At 45.3% G+C, this 20854-nt stretch overlaps 1 protein-coding gene across 4 annotated transcripts in view; it reads right to left on the bottom strand.

Moving 5' to 3' along the window:
• RhoGAP19D (Rho GTPase activating protein at 19D) overlaps positions 1-13436 on the bottom strand; it is a 563531-nt gene extending 550095 nt beyond the window's left edge. For all 4 annotated transcript variants that reach the window (XM_069338865.1, XM_069338868.1, XM_069338866.1 and 1 more), the window contains exon 1: positions 12061-13436. In XM_069338865.1, coding sequence (XP_069194966.1) covers positions 12061-12192 — 132 coding nt within the window. In that variant the 5' untranslated portion in view covers positions 12193-13436. The remainder of the gene's footprint in view (positions 1-12060) is intronic.
• Between the last annotated feature and the right edge of the window lie 7418 nt (positions 13437-20854).

Genomic DNA, 20854 nt, shown 5'->3' with positions numbered 1-20854 from the left:
ACTGTGTTGAGCATTACTGTCTCTTCGTCTTACAAAACTTATGAGTATTAGCAGGCCAGGATTTATCAAGCATTTATGTGTCTACTTACGAAACCTGTACATCTTTCCTCAGTCATGTCGGCTTTGTTTCCATTTATGAAAAAAAATTATGAGTTCAGATGCACTATGAGGTTGTCCATAGGAACCCGTCCTCATCTACGAAACCCAAATACTCCTTAATCCACCCGCTAAACTCCTTGTGAGGAATGAAAAAAAAAATTACACGTGACACTCAACTCAACCCTCCTCGACTCAAGTACATTCCCAGGAAACACAAACCGAAACTGTCTCTATTTTCCGCTTGTTACAACTTGTAATAAAGTTGTTACATCTTGGCTTAACGTGTTTATGACGTATTAGAACGTTGTTACAACTTGCTATATTGGTTGTTATAACTAGTTAGGTGTTAAAACCTGTTCGAACCTTGTACCAACGTCGTAGTTTCGGTGTGTGTTTGGCGGGTTACATCCAGTGGTCGACCCCACTAACGCATTCATAAGTGTTTACACGGTGTTCATTCAAAATAAAAAAAATTATCAAATATAAATTAATATTATATTAGCATATTGTGCATATACAGACAGGTTAGATTAGGTTAGTTGTTTAGGTTCTCTTGGCGATTATTTGTATGCGTCTGCGGGGTCGACCGCTGGATGTAATGGACTTGAGTCGAGGACGGGTTGGATTCGTGAGTAGACCACTTTTTATTCACAAACCAGGGGTTTGGCGGCTGGATTAACGAGCTTGGATCTTTGTATGCGTGGACGGGGTGGGGCACGCCATAACAACAACCTTGAATTACAAAGTTTCGAAACTTACAAATTGTTTAATACATACTAAGCCAGGTATGCTCCAGGTAAGTCGACACGATCGAGCAGAGACGTACAGGTTTCGTAAGTGGAGAGGCAAATGCTTGATGAATCCTAGCCAGGGAAAGAAGGATACAGAACTGTGACTTCTATCTCTGGCAATGCGTCAGTGCACGAGGCTAGGGAAAGCGTGGAGGAACCAGTGTCAGGCTCTGGGGAGCAAGAACTTTTTCAGGAGTGGAAGCATCTGATTTCACAAGGTTAGGCTAACGACCACGATTTGGGTTACATTAGGAGACTGTGAACACATATTTTGTATTTAAAGTTATTTATTATGTACAAATGTTATATACAATTACGCAATAGCACAAAAAGGGCCAACACTCAATTATGCAACCATCCAAAATGTTTTACTGTAACACTACACAAAAGTTTTATAGTCCATACAAGCCATTTAGGCATGTGTCTTATATCTTATGCAAGCCTACATGAAACAAATACTTTGTCGTGAAACAAATAAAAACAGAACTTCATTTATAACTGGTTGTACATTTATAATCCAATTAGCTTACACAAAACTATAGTACAGTAATTACATAAGAGATTTACAATAAGTGTAGCACATTATCATCATAAAATGTACCATTTTGACTAAGATTTAGAGGTTATATTTGTCAGTGAAATGCCCGAGGAACAACGCCGTCTCTAAAGCAATCAAGAGAGACTCTACCCAGCTAGGAGCCTCGTAGATAAACCCAGTCTATGTTGATAAAGGAAGAGCTTGTGCTGGTACATTACTGCCCTCTTGGCCCCCTCTTAGTCCTTGTTGGCGGCTTCAACCCCCACGAGTACAGCCAGACTTCCTTGAGGACTGACACCCCACCATAACCCCTCTTGTGACGTCATCGCCTCACCCCCACCCCTAAGTGACGTCAACCACACCACCCCCCCACAACCCTGCCACAAACACACAACATCCAGGAGAAACAAACGTGCTTGTATCCCAAATACTAGCTTTAAAAATGTTCCCCAATCAACCAACACTGAGAATACATAACACACAAACCAGACGGATATTTGCACAACTGTATAGGCCGTGTTGTTAATGGGAGCAGGGTAGTTTGCTTAGCCTACAGCACTACTCATAGGGAGAGAACACCACCCGTGTGAAGAGGAACACCACCGGTGTGAAGAGGAACACCACCGGTGTGAAGAGGAACACCACCGGTGTGAAGAGGAACACCACCGGTGTGAAGAGGAACACCACCGGTGTGAAGAGGAACACCACCGGTGTGAAGAGGAACACCACCGGTGTGAAGAGGAACACCACCGGTGTGAAGAGGAACACTACCGGTGTGAAGAGGAACACCACCGGTGTGAAGAGGAACACCACCGGTGTGAAGAGGAACACCACCGGTGTGAAGAGGAACACCACCGGTGTGAAGAGGAACACCACCGGTGTGAAGAGGAACACCACCGGTGTGAAGAGGAACACCACCGGTGTGAAGAGGAACACCACCGGTGTGAAGAGGAACACCACTGGTGTGAAGAGAACACCACTGGTGTGAAGAGGAACACCACTGGTGTGAAGAGGAACACCACCGGTGTGAAGAGGAACACCACCGGTGTGAAGAGGAGAAAACACCACTGGTTGGTAGGAGCGACGTCTTCTCTCGGCTTTGAAATATACATTTATAGACAGAGGTATTAAATCAATCTAAGCTGATTATCCTATACTAGCTGATGCTATACTAAAGACGTAACTGTTACTTAAGAGTGGAAAGCTGGCGTGCATGACCCTCAGAGACGAGACTGTTGAGTGTCATGCAGGCTTAACACTTCCTAACACTGAATCAACGTTGAAAACGTCTATTGAACGATTATAATTACGTTATTGAACGAACATTTCTCAAATATGTTTTGCCGCTGGGTTCCAGAGTTGCCTAAAAAATCACCGTAATCCACAACTTTATGGCCAGATTCGACAAAGAATTCGAACGTCAGAGTAGTTAAATTATAAACAGGTACTGGAAGGGTAGTAAGTGGGACAGAAATAACGAGACCTCATTCACTTGAAGTCACTAGAAAATTGGTGCTCCATCTCATCCAACTCCAAACTTGATTCTTTGTCACCCAGAGCAAGACAGTCTTACTAACTAGGCAATCATCAGGGGGAAGGCCGCGCTGCGAGAGAAGTATTCTAGAAATCGTCAACAGGTAATCCAACCCGTTCTCGCAAATTTAATAAGTCAATATTGACTTATTAGTTGCGTGCATAGGTGACATACTAAACATAATAGTTTCCCTTGAAAAGCTTCATAGAAAACACCGACCTTACCTAACCTACTTAGTATGTTAAAATAAGCATCTTATAGCTTCGTAATTACAATTGTTACTTAACTTATTATAGGTATAGGTTAGGTAATAATTGTAATTACGAAGCAATAAGATGCTTATCTTAACATACTAAGTAGGTTAGGTAAGGTTGGTGTTTTCTATGAAGCTTTTCAAGGGAAACTATTATCTTAAGTATGTCACCTATGCACGCAACTAATAAGTCAATATTGACTTATTATATTTGCGAGAACGGGTTGCAACATCAACAGGACATATAATCTACCTCGTAATCCTAACTGAGCCTGGCATTACCCGGACAATGTTCCACGTGTACTATAGTTTCCTGTGTGGTCATCGGGTCAAGGCAGCCGACCGAAGCACACAAGAGTGATTGGGTCACCAGTTGCGGCGCCGCCACACAGCAGCAACTCTGGGGTCGGGGTGTGTTGCCACCTGCGTGCTCTCCACACACACACACACTCCCCCCAGCCCGCCTGGACACATGACCCACCTTCCTCCACACCTCCCTCCAACACTCACCTTCCTCTCACTTCACCCTCATTTCAGACATTAAACGCAAAAAGTATTTTTGAACTTAACTCATTCGTGAATGGATCAAGGCAACAGAGAACCCATTACAAACTGTCTTTATTCATGTATACTAGTGGGAAGGGGGTTACCCAGCTGAGCCTGAGCCCCCCCCCCCCCCCATTCCATCCTCTCCGGCATAATAGTTACCAGTTTCCAACCCTGGACAGACATTCTCTCTTATAGATATAGATTGCTGATACAACTATAAGAATATTTGACAAACATACATTCATACTCTTCTAAACTTCACAGGCTCGCAAATGCTGGCAAACCCACAGGCCTGTACAGCCCGTCTCTCGAGTTGTCACGTCACAAAATGTACTAAATTACCTGAACCTAACCTAACCGAGGACCCACGAATACAAAATGGGACAGCACGTCAATTTGACAAGCTGCTATGATTTTTAGTACATCAGTTTTTGACTTCAGGGGATTTATACGTTAAAATGCGATGTACCACTCGAGGAGAGATTAGTTACAGTGCACAAGACGGATTCACCAAAATATTTTAAAACCAAACCAGCCCAACCAAGCCTAATACATCCTATCCTAAGCACATTATAACCTAACAATATATATGGTCTTGACACCCTGACAACGAGCTTGGCCGACCCGTCTTGTGTTCACCATAACACTCCTGTAGGCAAGTGGCAGAAAGATTACAGTCACATAATGGGTTCTGAAACAGGATTTCAATGTTCGTTAAGGTAAGCAATTTAATTTGTTATGAACTAGTTACTTTTAATTTGCCTTAAACTGGTGAGCATGTTAGAAGAGTCTAACTCACTCAGAGAGTCAGAGTCTCACTGAAGTTAATGTTACAGTGAGTGATCACGATATAAGTGGGTAAACGTGGAACATCATACCGCTTGCAGGCAACTTTGTACATTATTTTTGTGACGTTGTGTCAATTGGAAAGGAAGGCTGATATGATATGTCCTTAAAATGTCGACACTGGCTCCATTAATTATTTTGCCCAGATGAATTTTAGAAGATATTTATCTGCACCCTCAGACTATTAAACAAATCGGAAAACAATAAAATAATGTTGCCACTCTCGAGGAAGGAATGAGTGAATGAGTCACGGTGCGCGTGAGGTTGGGCGGACATTCACGGTAGAGTGGAGATAGTTTCTCTGGCCACACCCGCCACACCATCCTCTATCCTCTCCTCTCCCTCCCAACACCCTCCACGACAACTATGTTCCCTAAACCCCACACACTATGTCTAAATCGCTCTCAATACTAATAAGCGGATGCAAAGGGCTTGCTTCCGACCCCATGTGTGTAGCAATTTAGCGCCACTTGGCAACACGCAAAAAGGCGGGAATTACAAGGTGGCGGGAGACTGCAGCAACACTCGTCGCCATTACAAGTCAAGGCGGCAAATCTACGGTGCAAAAAAACGCAACCATATTTTTTTTTTTTTTAGCTTATGTTACACGTGCTTGGCTGACAGGTAAAGTGCCTGGTAGATGACAACGTGGAGACGGATCATAATACAATCTGACAACTAGGTAACACATGAAATGACAAAACTGTAAGGAAAATCTGTAAACTGAAAAATAAGCAAATTGTAAACTGTCAATCTGCCCATGACTGCACAACAGACAGCCGGCTAAGACAGCGGAAATATACACGTCACAAATACGCCAAAGCAATAACAAAGGAACTAAGCCATACACCTGGCTCACAGGCAAGCAATAACACAGGAACTAAGCCATACACCTGGCTCACAGGCAAGCAATAACACAGGAACTAAGCCATACACCTGGCTCACAGGCAAGCAATAACACAGGAACTAAGCCATACACCTGGCTCACAGGCAAGCAATAACACAGGAACTAAGCCATACACCTGGCTCACAGGCAAGCAATAACACAGGAACTAAGCCATACACCTGGCTCACAGGCAAGCAATAACACAGGAACTAAGCCATACACCTGGCTCACAGGCAAGCAATAACACAGGAACTAAGCCATACACCTGGCTCACAGGCAAGCAATAATACAGGAACTACGCCATACACCTGGCTCACAGGCAAGCAATAACACAGGAACTAAACCACACACCTGGCTCACAGGCAAGCAATAACACAGGAACTAAGCCACACACCTGGCTCACAGGCAAGCAATAACACAGGAACTAAACCACACACCTGGCTCACAGGCAAGCAATAACACAGGAACTAAACCACACACCTGGCTCACAGGCAAGCAATAATACAGGAACTACGCCATACACCTGGCTCACAGGCAAGCAATAACACAGGAACTAAACCACACACCTGGCTCACAGGCAAGCAATAACACAGGAACTAAGCCACACACCTGGCTCACAGGCAAGCAATAACACAGGAACTAAACCACACACCTGGCTCACAGGCAAGCAATAACACAGGAACTAAACCACACACCTGGCTCACAGGCAAGCAATAACACAGGAACTAAGCCATACACCTGGCTCACAGGCAAGCAATAACACAGGAACTAAACCACACACCTGGCTCACAGGCAAGCAATAACACAGGAACTAAACCACACACCTGACTCACAGGCAAGCAATAACACAGGAACTAAGCCACACACCTGGCTCACAGGCAAGCAATAACACAGGAACTAAGCCACACACCTGGCTCACAGGCAAGCAATAACACAGGAACTAAACCACACACCTGGCTCACAGGCAAGCAATAACACAGGAACTAAACCACACACCTGACTCACAAGCACTCATTACTGAAGGTCTGGTCTAACAGTAGACTGTTACACTACTGACGAAAAATCAATACCACACGAACACGAACGAACGAGGAAAAGACCCACTTGACATCAATCATTTATTTCCACCTTATCTAGAATATAAATTAGAAATAGGCCTAGTCAATCGTTCTAGCAAAATATCTATATAGACTAAATGTCAATACAGACCTTGGCTCCTAGTGAAGAAAAGCACAACAGAACTTGTATCGATGCGAGTAAATTTAAAAGGCTTAAGTTGGTTACAGATAGGTTACAGTCGGTACGAACAGGACTGTAGCAACAGGTGCTGTCAGCCCCGTAGCAAGTGGGTCTTACAGCACGGGCAGCTAACAGGACCAGATCCTGCTCTCTGCCATACCAAGTGACATGTACCACCTCAAATTAATGCAGTGCAGGCCTCAGACTATGCTGCAACCTGTCCTCACGAATAGTAGATCGCATTTTGACGTTCACATCCCCAACGGCCAAAATATGATGTACTGTAAATCATAGCGGCTCGCAAAATTAATTTGTTTTGTATTCGTGGATCGTCGGGTTGGTTTGGTTCAGGGAATTTAGTACAACATTTTTGTGACGGTGTGACAACTCAAGAGGAGGAGCTCCTCAGTCTCCAGTTCTCTCTTTATAACACGGAGTGTCTCCACCTCGGCTCTGCGGAACCCCAAGATAACTAGAGGTTCCGCAAGAGATAGTGATATATGTAAAATATATCATATGTAAAATATATTTTTGAGTAATTTTTGTGTTTAATTCTCATCTAACCATCATCAAGAGCAAAGGCAGTCTGCGTTTCAGTTGTCAAGTAAATCCGTGTGTGTGTGTGTGTGTGTGTGTGTGTGTGTACTCACCTAATTGTACTCACCTAATTGTGCTTGCGGGGGTTGAGCTCTGGCTCTTTGGTCCTGCCTCTCAACCGTCAATCAACTGGTGTACAGATTCCTGAGCCTATTGGGCTGTGTGTGTGTGTGTGTGTTTTATCTAATGTACGACCCGGAATTTTTTCAAGGGAACGCCCTTTGAAAACGGCTTACTATACCGTTGTTGTGGTTGTTATTGATTTAGGGGCGACGCCGATGGTAGGATACACCCAACATAACTTACATCACGACACTTATAACATTAGCAATATTAGCCTAACGAACATCTTGTCTATCCTAGATTCATATATAACTTTCAAGTCATTATAACTGAGGTTTAACCAATAATTATACTGATTTAAAAATACTGAGCAGTAGCCTATACTAAAAGATGAACAAGCTACGGTTTGTGTATGTTTAAGAGCCTTAGGTGTACACAAGCCACTAGTAAACACCTGGGTGTATTTAAGCCAGCACAGGCGCCTAGGTGTATACAGCAGGGGGCAGGAGGAGCTGGGCAGGCGCCCGCAACACTACCACAGGCATGACACACGATGCCCACTCCTGGAGAAGCCAGACGACAATCCTTGTCCAGAATCTAATCCTGATACAACAGTTCGTCAACGCAACCTCGAGTATATATATAACAGTACTGACACTTTACCATGTCAAGGAGAAACTAGGACTGTATAATCTAATCCTATACTGTTGTGTAGCCTCGCCCTGATAACTCTGTACCTGTTCCACTTACCTGTTGTTGGTTCCGGGGATCAACTTCCCCGTGGTCAGGTCTCTAACCAGGCCTCCTGGTTGGTGGTCTGGTCAACCAGGGTGTTGGCCGCAGTTGCACGCAGCCTGACTTACGAATCACAGCCTGATTGATCAGGTATCCTTTTGGAGGTGTTCATAAATTTCACTTAACACCGTGAGAGGTCGGCCAATTATGTCTAGGGGGAATATCGAAGTCTTGGGCCTTTGATGTTGAAGCCTTTACACTGAGAGTTCTCTCTCAGTGTACCAATTGTACCTCTGCTTTTCAACCGACCTATTTTGCACATCTTGCTAAGGCTATGTTTAGCACCCCAATAAACAACATGAAAGTTGAAGATCCAGACAGCTTCTTTATGAAGGACATCCAAGCTGCAGATAATATAACTGATATTAACACGAACTCTGAAGACTTTGAAAGAGAAATTGACAACCTGCCCATGTACTCAGCCCCGGGTCCTGACTCGTGGAATTCAATATTCATAAAGAAATGTAAAGTACCTACAGCGCGAGCACTCAGTGTAATATGGAGAAAGAGTCTGGATACACGAGCTACACCAGCAGCAGCACTTAAATCAGCAGATATAGTTCCTCTGCACAAGGGGGGTAGTAAAGCTTTGGCAAAAATTATAGACCAGTTGCACTAACATCACACATAATAAAAGTATACTTTTATTATGTGTGATGTTATAGAGTGATATAGAAAGAGTAATTAGGAGTAAAATTTCAAGTTTTATGGAAAATAATGAGCTACACAACCCAGGACAACATGGATTTAGAAGCGGGAAGATCCTGTCTGTCACAGTTACTCAACCACTATGACAAAATCACAGAAGCCTTAGAAGTTTTTTTTTTAGTTTAGTTCATTTATTATGCACCCCATACCCATCTTGTGGGCGGTAGTGGAAAGGGTTACAGAGGCACATAATGGGCTCAGGGACTGAACCCCACATTTCATTTAGCTAAGCAAGTTACAATCTTGTTGAGCTAGTTACAAAATTCAATATACGTCGTCACATCAACAATGGGTTCGAGATCGACCACAAGTACAGTTTCTAAATTAAGCAACTGCCATATGTGGAGAGCTATCTTCTTTTGAGGTTATAAAACGATTTCGGGGCTTAGCGTCCCTGCGGCCCGGTCCTCGACCAGGCATCCTTTTTGTTACACACCCCCAGGAAGCAGTCCGTAGCAGCTATCTAACTCCCAGGTACCTATTTACTGCTAGGTAATCAAGGGCATCAGGGTGAAAGAAACTCTGCCTATTTGTTTCCGCCTCCACCGGGGATCGAACCCAGAACCATAGGACTACGAATCCCGAGCGCTGTCCACTCAGCAGTCAGGCCCCTTGTCTATGTCTGATTTGGAGACTATTACACTCTGGGTTCTGTTCATTACAAAATTAAAGATCCCCTTCTCTTACTTTGCCAGTAACTCCTTTCGTGCGCATTTTGTGCTGCGTTTTGTCTTCCATGGCATCTATGGCCATGTTACAGTGGTCTGGGACCCAAGAGGCAGGAGCGCCTCGTCCTGGTCCCATATTGTTCAGGGTTATGTACACAGTGAATCTCTTGTGTGATCTTACCTATTAGCACTCTTTCAACGATGTTTGTGTGTTATGTTAGAGCTAATGGTCTACAATTTTTGGCACCTGCTTTACTATCTCCTTTGTGAGGTGGCACGTTGTTGTTGTTGTTATCCCGTAACCTACCTGGCACAGGAGCGGGGCAAGTAGCACGGGGTACGGTGAGCCCGTAGTGAACTTACTACCGGTGGAACGATCTCCACTGTTTTAAGTATGTAGTGGATAACACCTCATCTCGGCTCCGTCTCCAATAGATGCTTAAGGGCCTGTCATAGTTTGTTTTCCTTTTTTTTGTAATGCTTAATGAATTGAGGAAGCCAGGAATGTGTGACTGGTGCAGAGTGCATGCTGTCTATGGACACTTCAAAGCCCTGTGTGGTTCGGGTGACATCTAACATAACACACAAAATCGATGTTAGTATCATATTCATAAAGAATTCGTTTGGATCATTGATCTTCAATGTGTTCAGGGGCTCAATGTAGTGTTGTTCTATATTTTGCATAGGAGACGAAGTATTTGGAATTCCTCTCTATTTTACCGATTGCCTTTTCTTCTCTTTGCCTCTCCTGGATTTTATGATTCGTGCAACTTTAGCTCGATCGTTTCTATTTCTCTATATAGCCTCCCTTGTCGTTCTTGGGAGAGAGAGGAGCGGCTGAGTTGGTTTATAATAATTGGTGGGTATGTGGGCCTGCGGGCCGCTCCAAGCAACAGCCTGGTGGACCAAAGTGTCACAAGTCAAGCCTGGCCTCGGGCCGGGCTTGTGGAGTAGAAGAACTCCCAGAACCCCATCAAGCAGGTTAATTATTTTTAGTAAAATGAATTCATAACGCCAAAGGGTACAAATGATTAGTTTGTGACTGTTCAACATGTCGAGTGACTGGGGTTATGTTGAGGCTACATGAAGCCTAGTGCCCAAACTGTGTTTTCACCCTAACAGTTAAATAATGCCAGACACGGGCTTGAGGTTTTCTCAACACAGGCACGACGGGGTACACATGGCGCTGTGCTGTAGCTGCCCCTAACACAATAACAGCAATGGTGCCATCCTCGTGAATATGATGGAACACTTGGAGCAAAACAAATATGCAAAGAGCGATAAATAATATACAAAAACAGCATATATATTTACGACGAGAATTATTTATTGGGATCATTGATCTGTTAATGGTTCGCTGTAGTCTGCTCGTCAGTGGGAAGGAATGCACTTCAAAACACCTGCGGCTTTTTCTTCTTTCAGTAATAACATATAAATATATGTACTGGGGCATGTGAATGGCTGTGGTGTGTGCGTGCAGGGCGGAGGCTCCCGCCGACCTGCATGGGTCCTCGGCCTCCAGGACCAGTATACAAAGAGTGCTTTGTTCTGTAGGATTCCCAGTCGACACAAGCAGCCATCTTTCAATCATTTATGGTATATGGACCCAAATTGGGAAGTTGGTCTAGCTATACCCATGCTCTTGTCTCAAGAGGCGCTCAGGCCTACATCATTTTCTGTTATAGGCTAGGCTACCGTGTAATAATGAAAGACTTCTCATATTGAAGTGGTTGGGTATGGCTGGGTTGTTTACAGGACGGGTGGTTGGGTATGGCTGGGTTGTTTACAGGACGGGTGGTTGGGTATGGCTGGGTTGTTTACAGGACGGGTGGTTGGGTATGGCTGGGTGGTTTACAGGACGGGTGGTTGGGTATGGCTGGGTTGTTTACAAGACGGGTGGTTGGGTATGGCTGGGTTGTTTACAGGACGGGTGGTTGGGTATGACTGTGTTGTTTACAAGACAGGTGGTTGGGTAGGACTGTGTTGTTTACAGGACGGGTGGTTGGGTATGGTTGGGTTGTTTACATGACGGGTGGTTGGGTATGGCTGTGTTGTTTACAGGACGGGTGGTTGAATATGGCTGGGTTGTTTACAGGACGGGTGGTTGGGTATGGCTGGGGTGTTTACAGGACGGGTGGTTAGGTATGGCTGGGTGGTTTACACGACGGGTGGTTGGGTATGACTGGGTTGTTTACAAGACGGGTGGTTGGGTATGGCTGGGTTGTTTACAAGACGGGTGGTTGGGTATGGCTGGGTTGTTTACAGGACGGGTGGTTGGGTATGGCTGGGTTGTTTACAGGACGGGTGGTTGGGTATGGCTGGGTGGTTTACAAGACGGGTGGGTGGGTATGGCTGGGTTTACAGGCTGTGTTGTTTATGGGATGGTTGGTTGGGTAGAGCTGGGTTGTTTACAAGACAGGTGGGTTGGGTAAGGCATGGATTAGGTTGCATATCTACATCCTCCAAAATGGAAGGTGTGTTTGTGTGGTCTTACCTGTAGCTGCATGTCTGACGTTACTGGGTTACCGTTGACATCTTCAGGTATGTGGCGGGACCTTGGAGCAGGTGTGTGAGACACCTGCTGCCTTCCCTCTCCAACACCGGAGGTGGCCGTCTCCCCCTCCATCACCTCCTTCGTGCCCTGCAGGCTTGAATCATCATCCGTCGCTACAAAATTCCCAACCTTCACGCGCCACGCCACACAAAACCTTTTTTCAGCTTTTTCAGAACACTCATGGTCACTTCTTTATGAAATCACCTGTACTGCCCGAGTCTACACAGACCCGTGTATGCTGGGGCTACACTGACCCGTGTATGCTGGGGGCTACACTGACCCGTGTATGCTGGGGCTACACTGACCCGTGTATGCTGGGGGCTACACTGGACCCGTGTATGCTGGGGCTACACTGGACCCGTGTATGCTGGGGCTACACTGGACCCGTGTATGCTGGGGCTACACTGGACCCGTGTATGCTGGGGCTACACTGGACCCGTGTATGCTGGGGGCTACACTGACCCGTGTATGCTGGGGCTACACTGGACCCGTGTATGCTGGGGCTACACTGGACCCGTGTATGCTGGGGGCTACACTGACCCGTGTATGCTGGGGCTACACTGGACCCGTGTATGCTGGGGCTACACTGACCCGTGTATGCTGGGGGCTACACTGGACCCGTGTATGCTGGGGCTACACTGGACCCGTGTATGCTGGGGGCTACACTGACCCCGTGTATGCTGGGGCTACACTGGACCCGTGTATGCTGGGGCTACACTGGACCCGTGTATGCTGGGGCTACACTGACCCCGTGTATGCTGGGGCTACACTGGACCCGTGTATGCTGGGGCTACACTGACCCCGTGTATGCTGGGGCTACAACTCCAACATACTCTGGATATTCACCAACAAAAGGTCACCATGAATATTGGAGCAACAATCGACCTTACACACACACGAGCTTTTCACACCGAAGTAATCCCAGTTACCTCCACTGACAGGTACATTGTGTCTCGGTTGCGACACACTGGGCTCAACCCCTGTTAACGTACTGGGCTCAACCCCTGTTAATACACTGAGCTCAATCCCTGTTAATACACTGGGCTCAACACCCCTGTTAAACCTGGTTACCACAAAAATCACTGGCTGCTGTCATCCAAGGAGCCGCCACCAACTTTCGTACCAATATCGCTATATTCCAGGCAGCTAACGTAACTACACACACAGGAGCCACGAACAGTATCTCCTACGCACACACACACGTAACAATATCACCACAAAGGCCACGATATAAGGCAATGAGTGTTGAGCAACACGTGTAACACAGCTCCCGGGGCGAGCGGAGACCCTCCCACCGCCACTTACAACTGAACACTAATCAAGCCGTTCTTTGCTTCACCTCTCGCGCTACACCTCTGATACCGACACCCCATTTTTATATTCATTTTTAACACCTTCAAATCATTATACGATTCTGTGTTAATAATCGAGGTCGTAATTCCTGCAAAAATCTTCGAAACAGAGCTAGATTTCAGGTGGAATTTTGTTTTACTAGGAGTTAAGTTAGTTATTCCGAATTCAAAGTTAGCAGCGTTGCCGAGTGTCGAGTTGCCGATTAGTATTTCAGCATCCGTCTCAAGTTCCCTTCTACATTACGTTATGTAAACAAAACAATATTTTAACTGTGCTGAGCTACTAAATATTGAATATACATGTATGCGACTGTTTAGAAACAGTTTACATATTTTGTAAAATGTAAAGAAGCAACACTGCTGCAGTCTTGAAGGTCAGATCCAAGTATTAGGCGAGAGTTCTCTGGAGGAAAATTATTCAAACCTCAATGTGTAATGATGATATATGTAATAATAACAATAATCCTACGGTACAAATAAAATGATGAATACCAGATCTTTCTAAGTGAGGCATACATGTCAACACCGCGTGAATACCAACAGTGATGCCATCCCAAGATCTTGCTATTTGCTCTCCCTCAAGACCACGTACCGAAAACGTTTGTGGTGTGAGAACACGGACATGTTCTTATACACGCAGTCACGTACCCGAGGACACGCACACCCACACACACAAACACGACAAAGAATTTGAACATGAGAACAGTTAAACTATAACGCAACAGGTACAACAAAGCAAGCAGACGGGGCAAGCAAAGCCTCACTCCCTGTAGTTACCCACAGGTAAGTACACAAACACACACACAGGATGTGTGTGTGTTTGTGGCTAGAGGATGACCTGGATAGACTGAAGGAATGGTCCAACAAATGGCTACTAGAGTTTAACTCGAGCAAGTGCAAAGTGATGAAGATAGGAGTAGGGAGCAGGCGACCAAACACATGGTTCCAGCTTAGAGAGGAAATCCTTCAGGAGTCAGGAAAAGAGAAAGATCTGGGGGTTGATATCACACCAGACCTGCCCCCTGAAGCCCATATCAAAAGGATAACATCAGCGGCGTATGCAAGGCTGGCGAACATAAGAACTGCCTTCAGAAACTTGTGTAAGGAATCATTCAGAACCTTGTATACCTCATATGTCAAACCAATACTGGAATATGCGGCTCCAGCGTGGAGTCCACATCTAGTCAAACACAAAAAGAAGTTAGAAAAGGTTCAGAGGTATGCCACCAGGCTAGTCCCCGAGCTGAGAGGAATGAGCTATGAGGAAAGATTACTGGAACTGAACCTCACAACACTGGAAGACAGAAGAGTTAGGGAAGACATGATCACTACCTACAAAATTCTCAGAAGAATTGACAGGGTAGATAAAGATAAACTGTTTAACACGCGTGGTACGCGAACAAGGGGATACAGGTGGAAACTGAATACCCAAATGAGCCACAGAGACGTTAGAAATAACTTTTTTAGTGTCAGAGTAGTTAACAAATGGAATGCATTAGGCAGTGATGTGGTGGAGGCTGACTCCACACACAGTTTCAAATGTAGATATGATAGAGCCCAGTAGGCTCAGGAATCTGTACATCAGTTGATTGACAGTCGAGAGGCGGAACCAAAGAGCCAGAGCTCAACCCCCGCAAGTACACGGACATACACACAGGGAGACCTACAGCCTCGCGGCTGAGTGGACAGTGCTCTGGGGTCGTAGTCCTAAGGGCCCGGGTTCGATCCCCGGCAGAGGTAGAAGCAAATAGGCAGTTTCTTTCACCCTGGTGCTCCTGTTCACCTAGCAGTAAATAGGTACCTGGGAGATTAACAGCTGCTACGGGTTGCTTCCTGGGAATGTGTGTGTGTGTGTGTGAAATATTTGTAGTAGACATAATAGAGAAAAAATAAAATTGGTTAGAAAGGCGGAAGCCAAGAGCTAATAGCTCGATTCAGCAGATACAATAGTAAATGCAAATAGTAAATACACACACACACACACACACACACACACACACACACACACACACACACACACACACACACACACACACACACACGCACACACATCCCGCCTGGGAACCTGTTTTAGCGAGTGTGCACGTGTGTAAACAAACAGACATACCGGGGTAAGAATGCGTACAGAGTTACATTAACCCAGCAGTAATAATCCCCACTCTAACCTTGCCAGCATGACTACATACACAAGGTATTTTTACCCACTACCAATTCGATAAAAATGTGCCACATTGGGAAATATTTACCCAGCATAATGTTGCTGTTTTCTATGCATCAACCTCGTTAGGCTAGGTAGTTGCCTAGTAGTGTTTACGTAGGAGTGAGGTCTGGCTTGTTATGCCCCGCCTACCAGCTTTGTGGCTTCCATCACCTCTTTCAGTACATTGTATGTGGAAGCTGGTCAGAATGGCTTCACCTTTATAAACGCACATTAATGACGCTATATAAAAAGACACCTCGAACACTGTTTATGTTGGACAGATGTAAACCTGGGTATTTATGTCTGTAGGTTAGATTAGCATTTTAAAAGCACTACAATCACTTCCTGTGGGTGATTGTTTAATAAACACTGGACTATATGTTTAACAGATCTCTCACCCTGTCCATGGAGGACAGAAGAAAATGTATATATGCTGGTTAGCATTGTAAATGTGTGGCCACGTCTGTGGTAGAAAAAAACAAGAAAAAAAAGTACATTCCACTTAGACTGACCACCCGTACAGAGTACGAGTAAGTCTTACATTTCTTATGTCCTCTTCTTCTACTTTCTCTAAATTTAGAGTCCATTTCCCTCAGTATCTTGTATGTTGTCGCCATTATTCCCCTGTTTTATTCTCTAGACTTGTGAGATCTAGCTCCATAAGTCTATCCTTATAGCTTAACCCTCTTAGCTCTGGCATCAGTCCCGTTGCAAACTTTCATATTTTTTTAATTTTTGGTGCAGATATGATGTCGGTGCTTCACATTACATGATTGATCTAACAAATGCTGTGAAAATTGCCTTGAATATATACCGATTTAGATTTCTAAACTATTTTCCAATGTTGGCCAGCGTCCCAGATGACAGATAAACGCTTTGGAAAGTGTGCTATGGTGGTGAACAGTTACCAGAGTGTGTAAGGTAAGGACAGGTAATCAGGAGGAAGCACTAAGCCAGTACGACTATATAACACTAGGAAGGGATGCGAGGACAAGGAGCTGGGATAGGAGGATGGAGGGAAGGAACGGTGCACAACAAGAGCTTTTTATTATATTCCAATATGATGATGATGTCGGGTCAGCAGCGCGAGTCATCACGTGCAGCATCAACACGAGAGCTTGGCGGGTGCCTCTGCAGGTGCCACTCCTATGTGCCACTCTGTAAAAAAAATACAACTGTTTTGCCTAACTAGAAACGTACGAACCCGAAGCACTACGAGGTTGTCTAACTATAATAACCCTGGGTCGTGAACGACCTCGCTGTGTTACCCAGCTCGTGAACTGTTTAATAAATACACAGTCGCCATGACCATGTAAGAGGAGGAGTCTCACCAGGGGGGATCAGCCTGTGTCAATAACACGTGTGGAGGATAACACAGTCCTGGAGGGCCGCTTACCATCACGTCTGGGGGACTGAGGCCCACACCGCCTTGTAGGACACTGGAGTGGGAGGCATGTCCAACCCGTCCTCTTAAAAATAACGTCACTTTTGGCTCGTATGCGCACTACGGCCAAATTTGGACGTAATTTGAAATGAAATCAACTCACAAAAGTGACGTACTGTTCCGTTTTCTGTTTGAGTCGTCCGGTCCTCCTCGGACAGGTTAGAAGAGGAACTTTCAATTTACGTTTCTCATAACGTTTTGAATCCTTATGAGAATTTCCTGCCCACCTAACCTATCAGAGGTCCCTTAACTTACTGTTGTTGAAAAAAAAATCCCAAATTTATTTCCAATTTATTTTAATTTTCAAATTACGTCCATATTCGGCCATACGGGCAAACGGCCAAAAGCGACGATCTTTTTAAGAGGACAGGTTGCAACCCGTTAGAGACAGGCTCCCTATGGCAGTGTGTCTTGGCTTTTAGTTTGCAGCAACAGGCGCTCCTGGGATCTGAGGTCATCTCTTCCCTCCTTGAACTTTAGTAAATTGTCAGTAACTTATCTCAATGTTCAATTATCATTTGCATATTATAAACATTGGCGCTAATTGCGATAGTAAATAATGTCAGCTAGGATGTGCGTGGTGAGTTAAATCAATTAATATAAAATCGGAATATAAAGTCTTTGTGTTGTACCGTTGCTATCCTGCTTGACCGTGGAACGTGGGAGGGACCTCGAGATCCCGCCAAACACACACCGAAACTACGACGTTGGTACAACGTTCGAACAAATTTTAACACCTCCTAATCAGTTATAACAACCAATATAGCAAGTTGTAACAACGTTCTAATACGTCATAAACACGTTAAGCCAAGATGTAACAACTTTATTACAAGTTGTAACAAGCTGAAAATAGACAGTTTTATTGATCGTAACCAGAAGGGCTGAGTAACATTGATCTACCAATATTACTGAGCCCTTCTGGTATTTAATTACCTTCACCATGCTGTAAGACCTGCTCCCCTGTAACCCCCTACCTGATACCACTGTACCGCTGTAGCTTTACACACTAGTGCTCTTAAATAGATTTCCATGAACAGTTTACACAATATTTACAGTTGAGAGTAATCTGGTACCACTACAACTCTCCCGCAGAACCAGTGGTACGCTCAAGGACTTGCTTAATGTTAAGGCAGAGGAGAAACACCGGCTGCCACCACCCAATTAAATTCGTTACTACAAGAGTTTGATAATTACTAATTAAGGGACCGCCTGCGGTTCATGGGGGGGGGGACACCACGTCCTGTTGACTTTAATTACTACTGAGAGATTTCTTCTTTTAATGTAATCACTTACTGGCAGTTATGTTAAACAGTTTATACTGGAGAGTTTAAAGGTTCATACAAGGAGGTTCAAGATGCTTGATAACATACACTTGAGATGACAAGGGAGGAACCAAGTGACATATACACATGGCAATTTAACAACATTTTATTGAATACAAATTATGTTATTCACCATAAGTACCTGAGCTACATCCTCTCCTACACTGGCAAAATGGTGAGTAATTTAGACATGGAAAATACATCAGAGATATCACTACCTATTGGACTACAGCTTCTCACAGTTGGAGATCCTCAGTCTCCCAGCTGGCACTCATGACCCTTCTCTCCTCGATCTTGCCAGGGTACTCTGAATTCTACACTGGGTATATGTACCCTACACTGGGTATATGTACCCTACACTGGGTATATATACCCTAACTACCCTAGGTAGTGTCAGCTGGGAGAGGGGGGGGGGAGTTTGTTGCCACCTACCAATTGAAGGCTTGACCCACGTGCCTCTTGACAACCTCACACTCCACATTTTATAAGGAATTGTCAATTAAAAGCTGTTTGACAAGAGTTATCCCGGGCTGATGTTGTAACTAATGGATGAAACATTCCACTCAAACGTGTTTATGGGAGGAGATCAACATGGGTGGCCAGGTCTACTTCTGACCCCATACATCTCAAGGAGGGCACGGAGAATTAGGAAGGCTGAGAAAGGGAGAGAGAGAGAGAGAGAGAGAGAGAGAGAGAGAGAGAGAGAGAGAGAGAGAGAGAGAGAGAGAGAGAGAGAGAATGAGAGAGAGAGAGAGAGAGAATGAGAGAGAGAGAGAGAGAGAGAATGAGAGAGAGAGAGAGAGAGAGAGAGAGAGAGAGAGAGAGAGAGAGAGAGAGAGAGAGAATGAGAGAGAGAGAGAGAGAGAGAATGAGAGAGAGAGAGAGAGAGAGAATGAGAGAGAGAGAGAGAGAGAGAGAGAGAGAGAGAGAGAGAGAGAGAGAGAGAGAGAGAGAGAGAGAGAGAGAGGGGGGGATCAGGCGGGGGAGGGGGGTTACTCCTTGGAGTCGGCCACGCATGGTCAATGGAATGTTTCCATTAAGATGTTTGCAACCAAAATAAACTCATCAGTACTTCAAAGACATTTTGAAGGTCGACCATATTTGACAGGCGGTCAAAGGTCGTGTGGGTGCGACCTCTCCAGCAGGGCAGGTTTCCTTGTGTGTTACACTCCACTGGTCGGCATCTTCCACTAATATTAGAATATTATCAGAATACCAACCCTTCCCTCCCCTCCCCCCCCCCTGGGAGTTCAGAAAATATTTACATCAATCTCTGGAGAGTGAAGCATCCACCCCACCTCGGATCCCCCCCCAACCCATCCTTTCGAGCATCCATAACGTCACTAAACTGATGTACTAAATTAACTGATCCTAACCTAACCAAAGACCCGTGAATAGAAAACGGGACATCACGTCCATTTTGTGAGCTGCTATGATTTTTAGAACATAAGTTTTTGACCTTAGGAGGATTTATACGGCAAAATATGATGTAGTGTTAGCGAGGGCGCCCCCCCCCCCCCACACACACACACACCAGGGACGAGCGCACCTCCGCTCACGACGTATCGGCGTCGATATTACGAATTTAACACAAAACTTTACTTGGACAACTCCACAAGGGCCGTGACGAGGATTCGAACCTACGTCCGAGAGCATCCCAGACGCTACCTTAATCGACTGAGCTACGACATGGTTAAAAGAATTGCCACCAGAAGTTCTACTGAACTTTCTTGGATCCTGGATCCTTTACTAGAAGTTTGTTTACATAAGGTGTTCGCAGTTTACCAAGTTAATTAGTAATAAAGATATCTAGATACCGTGTGCGGCACAGTCAATGAGTAAACTCATAGTTAAAATATACTCTTTAAGACCGAGGATGAACGGTGCAAGTGAAAGTGTTACATCCAAAAAATGATGCACTGGTTTCGTAGACATACACGTAAATGCTTGATGAATCCAGGCCTTGTTAGTAATACAAGGCCCAAAGAGTGTGATGTTGTACGTTTATAATCACATCCCTGGGACCACACCCTGGGACCACACCCTGGGACCACACCCTGGGACTACACCCTGGGACTACACCCTGGGACTACAACCTGGGACCACACCCTGGGACTACAACCTGGGACCACACCCCTGTGCCCACACCCTGGGACCACACCCTGGGACTACACCCTGGGACTACAACCTGGGACCACACCCCTGGGCCCACACCCTGGGACCACACCCTGGGACTACAACCTGGGACCACACCCCTGGGACCACAACCTTGGGACTACAACCTGGGACTACAACCTGGGTCCACACCCTGGGACCACACCCTGGGACCACACCCTGGGACCACACCCTGGGCCCACACCCTGGGACCACACCCCTGGGACTACAACCTGGGACCACACCCCTGGGACCACAACCT

The sequence above is a fragment of the Procambarus clarkii genome, chromosome 40 (genome assembly GCF_040958095.1).
Source record: "Procambarus clarkii isolate CNS0578487 chromosome 40, FALCON_Pclarkii_2.0, whole genome shotgun sequence".
Lineage (NCBI taxonomy): Eukaryota > Metazoa > Arthropoda > Malacostraca > Decapoda > Cambaridae > Procambarus > Procambarus clarkii.
This window is presented reverse-complemented; position numbering and strand designations above follow the sequence as displayed.